Raw genomic sequence first — 10,251 nt, forward strand, 5'->3', positions numbered from 1 at the left:
TCCTGGATCAGGCCAACGGCCCATCTGGTCTAGCATCCTGTTCTTACAGTAGCCAACCAGATGCCCATGAGAAGCCCGCAAGCAGGACCTGAGTGCAAAGAGCACTCTCCCCCCCCCCCTGCGGTTTGCAGCAACTGGTATTCAGAAACATTTACTGCCTCTACCTAGGGAGGCAGAGCATAGGCATCTCCAGATCTGAGCCTCACATACACCACAATCCTATGCATGTTTATTCAGAAATGAGTCTTGCCAGGGTGAATAGGACCTACTCTGAAGCAAGCTCAGTTGGACAAAGGGGGACTCACAGAGGAGGGGTGTATGAACCCATTAAAGTCCAGTCCATCACAGTTTTCAGAGGGGACGACATTAAGTCCACCCCATCTTGTTTCCAAGCAGATCTTACATGGAACATCCTTTAAAACCCACCCAGAAATGCCTTTTTTTCTCTAGAAAGTACCTACGAGGTAGTCTGAGAGCTGCGTGCTGCCTCCACTCCCCACCCCTATGCAAAAAAACCCAAACATATATTTTAAAAATTCGGATCCAGCTGACACAGTCACAGCTACCTTGCATTTTGTTTGCATGTATATAATTCCTCCTAGCAGAAATGGTTTTAGTAATATTCTGTTGCTTTCAGGAAATTGTGCAGGGGGGGGGAAGCCATGGCTGCCCCACATAAACACAACCTAGGGATGGAGGAAGAAACTTGATTCATTTCGGATTTAAAAGCAAATCCATCTAATCCGCACCTCCTGAATATGAAAACTAAAAAGCAGTTGTTCTCTGAAATTCACACTTCTCCAAATTTTGCATTGCAGTTCTACAACCAAATAATGCATACACAAATACATATACTCAATAAAGTGTGCATAAAAATGCATATATTAGTGAATATTACATTATAGTGGAAAAGAAACAATTTATATTATGCATAATAATTTTATTACAATAATATTATTTATATTATTGTATTTGCAAATGCTTGCAAAACAGTGTCCATTACAGGGCTGTGAGCTGGAGCTGGACAAATCCTTCACAAACTAATGTGGAAATGTGAAAAACTGAACTGAAGTGTAGATATATGAGAAATGGAGAGACAGATTCTCCCGTCCTCAGCTCATTCAAGATAATATTAAAAGTTCAATATAAAATAGTTAGAAGAATTAGAATGTTTTCTAACAACAACTTTCAACTCAACCCTAGCAATCCCTTGTGGAACGCCTCTCTCGATATGAACCTACCCGTTCACTTCGTTCAGAATCTAAGGCCCTCCTCCGGGTACCAACCCATCGGGAAGCCTTTTCTGTGGTGGCCCCTGAGTTGTGGAACAGCCTCCCCGAAGAGGTACGCCTGGCGCCTACACTTTTATCTTTTCGGCGCCAGGTAAAGACCTTTTTATGCTCCCAGGCATTTTAATTTTCTTAACCATTTTAATCTTTTAATCCGTATTTTTAATTTTTGTCGTATTGTGTTTTTGTAGTGTTTTTTGTTTGTTTGTATATGTTTTTATGATTTTTATTATGATATATTGTATTTTATCTTGTTTGTTCACCGCCCTGAGAGCTACTCTGCTAAGGGCGGTATATAAATTGAAATAATAAATAATAAATAAATAAATGTCAAACCCTGAGACGTGGCAGTGCTATAGCAAGTCCCCACCCGCATTCCACCCAGTGGTTGCAGGAAACTAACTCAGGAATCTTCCATAAAGATCAAATCTTACAACATCACTGGGACTTCTTGAAGCTTAACAGATGCTGAACTCAACGAGCATGTTAATTCCAGGCATCTTCCAGATGGTCATTGGACTGCGACTTCCATCAGCTCCAGCCAGCATGGTCAGAGATGATGGGAGATGTAGACCAGCAGCCTGTGGAGGCCACCAGGGCCCCATGCTGGCTGAGTTTATGCCAATGTGCACCTAGACACTTTTGGGGCAGTGGAGGTGCAAATGGGAGGTTAATAAAGAGTTGCTTCTTTAAAACAGGAATGGGAAACTTCACACCGAGGAGAGCAAATGTGGCTCTCCAGGCCCTTCTATCTGCCCTAGGGATGGGTGAGAATTTCGATTCAGTTTGCATTCCAAGCAGAATTTATCAAACTCGCACTTTCCGAAACAATATGAGAAGCGAAACCCAGCCATCCTTCGAAATTCGCATTTGTTAGAATGTTGGGATGCGGTTCGCCAACTAAACAATAATTACAAAAACGCATAGATTAGGGGAAAGTGTGCATAACAACGAATACATGAGTGAAAATAACATGCAAAAAGGCATGAAATGATGAGAAATGGCTTGCAAAAATGTGTCCCTTTGTCAAAACTGCCTACGAAAATGTATTTGGAGAAATTTGCACTAAAATGGTGGAGAATTTTCATGAGGATTTAAAAAAAAAAAAAATCCGCAGATTGCTGTAGAAATGTAGAGAACTGAATTTAACATTGGAAAAGTGAGAAAGTGAGAGAACTGAAACTGGCAGATCTTCCCATCCCTATCTGGCCCACAGGAGTTTTCCTGGGCCATACCTCCTCCCCAGCTGCACCCGTCACCGGCCCTGATTTGGACCTTCCTCAACTGTTTTTGTGTGGCTGGAATGCATCTATAACCTCCGGTGTCTCTTGCTCGCCTATATGGAGGTTCAAAAAGGGTGTGAGAGTGTGTGTAGGAGCACATCTCGTGAACAGAGGTAAAATCAGTATTATTTGCTCCACACATCTTAGCTTCTGGCCTTGCCCACTGCTGAAATGTGACCCCTCCCCAGATGGTTGTTTAGAAGAGCCCTGAAAAAGCATCTCCAAGCCTCCTTTAAAAGAAACTAGGGATGGGCGAGAAATTCAATTCAGCTCGCGTTTCAAGCCAAATCCATCAAATTTGCATATTCCACAACAATATGAGAACCAAGCACAGCCATCCTTTGAAATTTGCACTTTTTCGGATTTTGCAGTGTGGTTAGCGAACCAATGTTTACAGCAATGCATATGCTAGGGGAAAGTGAGTAAAAATGAATATATGAGTGAGAATGACATACAGAAATGCATTATTTGTCAAGAAATTCCTTGCAAAAAAATGTGCCCGTGAGTCCAAACTGCCTACAAAAAATGCATTTATGAAATTCACACTAAAATACTGGATGATTTCCAGGAGGTTTTCGCAAATTGCTATAGATATGTGGACAATTGAATGTAAGACTGGAAAACGGAGAAACGGAGAACACCAAAAGAGACAGGTCTTTCCATCCCTAAAAGAAACAGAAATAAAAAATCAATAATGCTTCCTTTAAATCAGGAACAGGGGACATGGCCCTCCAGATGTTGTTGAGCTCAGAGCTCAGAAAAGTTACTTTTTTGAACTACAACTCCCATCAGCCCCAGGCAGCATGGCCACTGGATTGGGCTGGTGGGAGTTGCAGTTCAAAAAAGTAACTTTGAGCTACAAATCCCATCATCCCTAGCCATTGCCAATGCTGCCTGGGGCTAAGAGGAGTTGTAGTTCAGTAACACCATCCTTTCTTTCAATCTTCTTAGCCTTCCTTTAAACCTTCAGAGCTAGTGTGGTGTAGCAGTTGTAGTCTCGGATTAGGAGACCGGGGTTCAAATCCCCTCTTGGCTGCGGAGCTCACCTTGGGCCTGTCACCACCTCTCAGCCTAACCTACCTCCCAAGGTTGTTGTGAGAATGAAATGGGGAGAACTATGTATGCCACCTTGAGCTTCTTGGAGGAAAGGTGGGCTATAAATGTAACAATAAACAAACAAGCAAACCTTGTACCAAGAGTATATTCCCCACTTTTGGAAAGCGCCTTCGCTCTTTCTCTGTCCAGTCTTATTTTCCCTTCCCTCTTTCTTCTCTGTCATTTTCTCTTTCATTCTTCTTGGTTAAAAAAAATGGGAGGTGGAGGAGGAGGGTCATGCCTGCTTCTTCCGCAGCAGGAGGGAAAACGCTTAGATCCTCCAAAGAAGCAATAAAAATCAATGTCTCTTAATGGAATATCAAGGTGAGAAAATTTTCAGCTCCCCAAAAGGTAAAGAGGGGAGGGGGGGAGAGAGAGCATATAGAAAACAAATTATAAACTGTACAAGCAAAGCGACGGTGGGGTGCGGGGAGAGAAACCTATAGCATTGTCCTTTTAAGGGAAACTTAAATTACTGAATTTGGTAACTTGGAAATCCCTCGGGGATGCTAAGACATTGCTTTCTACTTTTTAAAACCCATTACGTCTATCTGGTAGCTCTGGAGGGAGCCGGTTTTAATAGTATCATCTGAAATGTAATAAACCCTTTGGTCATGATGAACAATAGGAAGGTACAAGCCCCCGAAGAGCTCAGATTTAATTCCAAACAATCTTAAAAGTGCCACTTACAGCCGCATATATTATTTCCTACTCTGGGAAAATAGTTGGGCTTTTTTTTTTAAAGAGACATATGTCTCTGAAAATGAATATCGAATATATATACATGCATGCCTGACTGGGTGAAAAAATCCACTTAATTTAAAATGCTAGGTGCCAACAGTGAACTGTTTAGAGAATCTGCTGCTTGGCTGATGCTCTCTGCTCTGTTTTTCTAATACTGTAAACTGCTTGGGGCAGAGATTCTGCCTCCTGTGTTTATGATAACAGAAATGAGAACAATATTCTTTCAGAGTAGCTTACAAGTGGCACCTGCAACAAAATGTTGTGGTAAACATTAGCTTCCCAACAGGGGTTCTTGTTGGGGTTCTAGCCAGCCGGCCAGCCACACCCCTCCTTGAAGATACTTCATTCCTTGATGTAAGATTCAACTAGCCACGATAGCTATGTTTTACTTCCACTGTCATAGGCCGTGTGCCTCTGAATATTGTTTTTTAAGATATTTTTAAGCTTTTTGAAAAGATGTTTTTAAAGCTTTTTGAAAAGATGCTTTTAAAGCTTTTTGAAAAGATGTTTTTAAATATGTTTTGCTTTACTGTATTTTAAAGTCTGATTTTAACATGTTTTAGAGTGTTTTTAATGTTTTTGTTTGCTGCCCTGGGCTCCTGGGAGGCAGGATATGATTGTTATTGTTTATTTATTTATTTATTATTTGATTTATATCCCACCCTTCCTCCCAGCAGGAGCCCAGGGCAGCAAACAAAAGCACTAAAAACACATCAAAACATCATAAAAACAGACTTTAAAAAACATTAAAACAAAACAACTTTAAAAACTTTTTTTTAAAGGGCTTTAAAAACATCTTTTAAAAAGGATTAAAAAACATATTGTTTAAAATAAAAAAACATATTAAAAGCAAATCCACCACAGACGCAGTCTGGGATAAGGTCTCAACTTAAAAGGCTTGTTGAAAGAGGAAAGTCTTCAAAAGGTGCTGAAAAGATAACAGAGATGTTGCCTATCTAGTATTTAAGGGGAGGGAATTCCACAGGGTAGGTGCCGCCACACTAGTTGTTGTTATTGTTATTGATAACAACAACAACAACAACACTCACTGGGAATCATAAATGGGGAGAGTATTGTTTCACTGAGACTCTGCTTATAGGTTTAGGGTAGGGTAAGAATTTCAATTCAGTTCACATTTCAAGCCAAATTCATCAGATTTGCACTTTCTGAAACAATATGAGAACCAAACCACAGCCTTCAGAATTCTCTTATTCGAATTTTGTGATACAGTTCCCCAACCAATGTTTACAAAAATGCATATAATATGGGAAAGTGGGCACAAAAATGAACATATGCATGAAAATAACATACAAAAAGGCATTATATGATGAGAAATGGCTTGCAAAATTGTGTACGTCTGTCAAAACTACAAAAAATGTGTTTATATTTTCAACAGGGTTATTTAAAAAAATCAGAAATTTCTGCAGAAATGTGGAGGGATGAATTTAAAACTGGAAAAATGAGAAACTGAGAGGACCAAAACTGGCAGATCTTCCCATGCCTATGTGGGCTGCCCGTAATGGACATCTGGTTGCTCACTTTGAGAACAGGATGCTGGACTAGATGGGCCACTGACCTTGTCTAGTGGCCAGGCTTTTCTTATATTCTTAACTGCCAGTCCAGTGGGCTTCTATATGTGGAATGTGTTGTACCATCTCATCCTACACCTCAGCTAGAAAACTCTCATGGCCTGGTCCTACTTCCTTCTGTTTGCACCTTCATCCTTTGAGTGAACCAGATTCTAGCATTTAAGGTGCACGGCCTAGGCCTCAAATATCTGAAAGACCACCACCTTCCCTACAGAGCCACGTGTGTGTTTGTTTGTTATTAGATTTGTTTCCTGCCCTTGCTTCTCAAGGGGTCCAGGTTATTAAGATCAGCAGAGGGGGCACTCTTGGTAGTTCCACCACCATCAGACATCGGGGGGGTGGCCCAGGAGAGGGCATTCTCTGGGGCAGCCCCTGAGCTGTGGAATCCCATACCCACAGAGGTACCTTCACTGTACAGTTTCTGTTTTATGCTGAAGTTGCACCTCTTTACCCTGGCCTTTGACACCTGAGATGTTTTTGCAGCTCACCCTATTCTTGTGACTGTGGTTTGCTTTACACTATTTGAATATTGTCTTTTAAATTATTGTAACCCATCCTGGGGCCTTATGGTAAAGGGTGGATAATAATAATAATAATAATAACAACAACAACAACAACAACAACAACAATAATAATAGGATGAATTGCTGCTGCTATTAATTGCTGTTTAGTGCAAGGGCACAGAACCTATAGACTACATCTCCCATGATCCCCCAGCATCAGCTATGTTGGCTAAGGATGATGAGCGTTGGAATCCAACAACTTCTGGAGGGCAACAGATTCCTCCATCCCTGAATTAATGAATTGCTATGAGCTATTGCACATTAAGGACTGTATTGTTTTGTGGATGCTTTTTATCTCTTTTAACTTTTGTTGTGGCTTCTGCAAAGGGTGCTATATAAATAACCTAGATTAAATTAATAAATACCCTTTCTAAACCCCTATTCTGTAGAAGCCCCAGTCTAATCTCATTTGTTGAAAATCCACCTTTCCTTTGCTCTTTTTACATGGCTTTTTAAATGGCCCGTGTGAGGTTTCAAGATGAGGAAGCCTAATGGGTCTCGTACAACAGTGGATTCAAATGGAGGAGAAAGTGGTGTGTGTGTGTGTTATGAGAGAGAGAGAGAGAGAGAGAGAGAGAGAGGTCAATAAAGCACACAGCAATGTGCACTACTTGAGGTGGAAACTGTGCGTTCAGCTGTTTTCAAATAAAGCAAGCACAGAATGCCCTATAAATACCTTATTAAACTATTTATGGTTTGTGTCTCCTCATGGGGGAAAGCCAGCATCTGTGGGAAGCCATTCAGAGGTGTTTGGACTGAAATTCTGGCAATCTGCCCTCATTAAAATAAAAAATCCTACTTTGTTCTTTGCAGTTTTCAAGAATTCTAATTCTTGAGCCAAATTCTTTGTCACCATCTGTCATGGGAAATGTGAAGTCTTTTATGCAAGTAGTAGAAGAAAGAAATCTAGTATAGGCATTGTAGTTCCTGGTCTTGGAGCCACACCCTTCTTTAACCACACCCATATAACGCCATTCTTGCCATCTGCAGTCACACACTTTCTTCAAAGAAACAGTTTTGCACTGATATTATATAAAAAGGGTGGGCAACATCTTGTCTGTTGAGGGTCGCATTCCTTCTGGAGTAATCTTTTTGGGGCTACATGCAAGGGTGTAGTCATCCAGGGGTTTGGGGGGGTCTTAGTCCCTTTATTTTTTTAGAAGCAGGGTCCCAGAACTTGGTGCACCAGTGCTCTGACCTGGGCTGCATTCAGACAGCAGATTTGTTCCATTTTCCCAACGTTTCTTTACCTGATCATTTCTGTCTTTTATTTGATCTTTCAGACGACATATAATCCACTTCTGGAAAGCTAGCAAAAGTTTAGCACTCATTTTCAGGTTAATGTCTTCCAGGGAGAGAAAAAAATCAGTTTGCAACCCCACTAACGAAGAAAATTGTGGGAGTAAAGGGACCCAATTTGGGGCGGTATACCTACCGTTTCCATGGGGGAACAGAAATGTTCATGTGCGGAAGGGGTAGGAGAGTAGCAACATGTCCAATGATGTTCATGGTTGTGTCACACCACTTCCACTGGTGTGAATGAAATTTAGAGCGACATGGCGGTATATCAGTCCAAAAGCCACGGTTCCATAATGCAACCGGTACTGCAGTGGGAAAGAACTGCTGGAAATTGGGACAAAAGTGCTACCATCATGATCAGTAAATCTAATGCAATAAACCCCGTGTCTGAATGCAGCCTCGGTGTAAGGCCATTTATCTTTCCCAAGTGCCCTATGTTTTGAGTTCTTGCTGCTCACATTCGCCACTAACCAATCAACCTGATTCTGAACTGCCTCTGTTGAGATAGCGTCTATTGTTAGATCATCAATCCATCATGTAAGTATATGAGGACAAAAAAAAAAAAGGTTGGAATGAGAAACCTGGAAATATCCATCAGAAAACCCAAGTTAGCTTCTCCTTGCAGAGCAACACAGGTGACACAGCCTTCTGCATCCAAGAGTGGCTGTTGTGTATGACATCACTGCTCCAGAACCTTCATTCTCAAGAGTTCTGTCTGACCTCTAATCCCACCCATCTTACCAGGCAGCTTCTACAAGCCGGCAGAGCAGTCAACCATCCAAAGAATGTCCGATCCCAAACTTCTGGACATCCCAGCTGTGATCTTTGACAATGGGTCTGGATTATGCAAGGCCGGCATTGCTGGGGACAGTGCCCCAAGGTCAGTCATCACAGCAATCGTCGGGCGCTCAAAAGCCAAAGCTACGATGCTTGGTGCTGGCCAAAAGGAATTTTACATTGGAGAAGAAGCTCAGTCCAAAAGGGGTGTCTTGTCATTGAATTATCCCATCGACCACGGCATAGTGACATCGTGGGATGATATGGAGAGGATATGGAGGCATGTCTATGAGTGTGAGCTGAGAATCAAAGCCAGTGACAGGCCAGTGCTCCTGACCGAGGCTCCATTGAATCCTCTCCAGAATCGGGAGAGAATGACAGAGATCATGTTCGAAAGTTTTAGGGTTCCAGCCATGTACGTTGCTGTCCAGGCTACTCTGGCGCTCTATGCATCAGCACGTACCACTGGGATAGTCATGGATAGTGGGGATGGTGTCACTCACACGGTCCCTATCTATGAAGGCTACTGTTTGCCACATGCCGTCTCCAGGTTGGACATCGCTGGTAGAGATATCACTGAGTACTTCATGAGGCTCCTTCTGGAGAGCGGGCATTCCTTTGTCAGCACAGCTGAAAGAGAAATAGTAAAAGATATTAAGGAGAAGCTCTGCTATGTGGCTTTAGATCCCATCCAAGAAATGAAAGCTAAGCCAGAATATCTTCTCAGGGAGTATAAATTGCCGGATGGTAATGTCATCAGGATTGGAAGTCAACTCTTTCGAGCCCCCGAAGCCCTTTTTGCACCCGGTAATATCGGTGTTGATGCTCCTGGTGTGCACAAAATGGTCTTCAACAGCATCATGAAATGCGACATTGATGTGCGCAGAGATCTTTATGGGAACATTCTCCTCTCAGGTGGATCCACTTTGTTTTGTGGCTTGGACGAGCGCATCCTGAAGGAAATGCAGCTGCAAGTGCCGATTGGAATATCAGTAAGGATCATTGCACCGCCAGAGAGGAAATACTGTGTGTGGATCGGGGCCTCCATTCTGACTTGCTTGACATCTTTCAGACAAATGTGGGTCACCCTCAGTGATTACAAAGACTTTGGCCCAGGTGTGGTTCACCGGAAATGTTTTTAAGAATAGCCATCTTCAACTGCGATCCTTTTATAAAAGACCGGGTCTCAACAAAGACCGCAAACAGGTGGCCCTCCCAAATATATATATTTTTAGAAAAAGATTCCGCTGTTGTCTCTTTGGATTTATTGGCTGGCCAGAATTTACAAGGAAATAAACAATTAGCAAAACACTTGTTTGGACCATGGTGGCTCTTCGTTGCCATCTTTCTGTGTCAGCTCACAGGAAACACGTGAAGTCTCTTCCTTGCCTAATGGCCAAATTAGTATGTTCCTGTTTTGCAAGGCGATTGAAGATAAGGGAGGGGGAGGCAGTTTAAGGGGATCAAATTCAAGAAATATTTGAGGTCTAGCCATAGAAACATAGGAATCTGCCTTACATGAGTCAGACTGTTGGTCCACCTCGCTCAGTATTGTCTACTCTCAAAAGCAGTTGCTGTCCAGGGTTTGAGCCTGGGAACATTCCCAGCCTTA

The 10,251-nt window shown here is 42.2% G+C and overlaps 1 protein-coding gene across 4 annotated transcripts; it reads left to right on the plus strand.

Annotated features, from left to right (window-relative positions):
- Nucleotides 1-7,081: 7,081 nt before the first annotated feature.
- Nucleotides 7,082-9,781, plus strand: LOC133372967 (uncharacterized). 4 transcript variants are annotated; one of them, XM_061602262.1, is made up of 3 exons: nt 7,082-7,100; nt 8,679-9,035; nt 9,096-9,781. In XM_061602262.1, the coding sequence occupies exons 1-3, from the start codon at nt 7,082-7,084 to the stop codon at nt 9,779-9,781; spliced, it is 1,062 nt and encodes a 353-aa protein (XP_061458246.1). The 4 variants fall into 4 exon arrangements, with proteins under 4 accessions (XP_061458246.1, XP_061458245.1, XP_061458244.1 ...); XM_061602261.1 differs by having other exon boundaries at nt 8,679-9,781; XM_061602260.1 differs by lacking the exon at nt 7,082-7,100 and adding an exon at nt 8,006-8,027 and having other exon boundaries at nt 8,679-9,781.
- The last annotated feature ends 470 nt before the right edge of the window (nt 9,782-10,251 follow it).

The sequence above is a fragment of the Rhineura floridana genome, chromosome 18 (assembly GCF_030035675.1).
Source record: "Rhineura floridana isolate rRhiFlo1 chromosome 18, rRhiFlo1.hap2, whole genome shotgun sequence".
NCBI classification, from domain to species: Eukaryota; Metazoa; Chordata; class Lepidosauria; order Squamata; family Rhineuridae; genus Rhineura; species Rhineura floridana.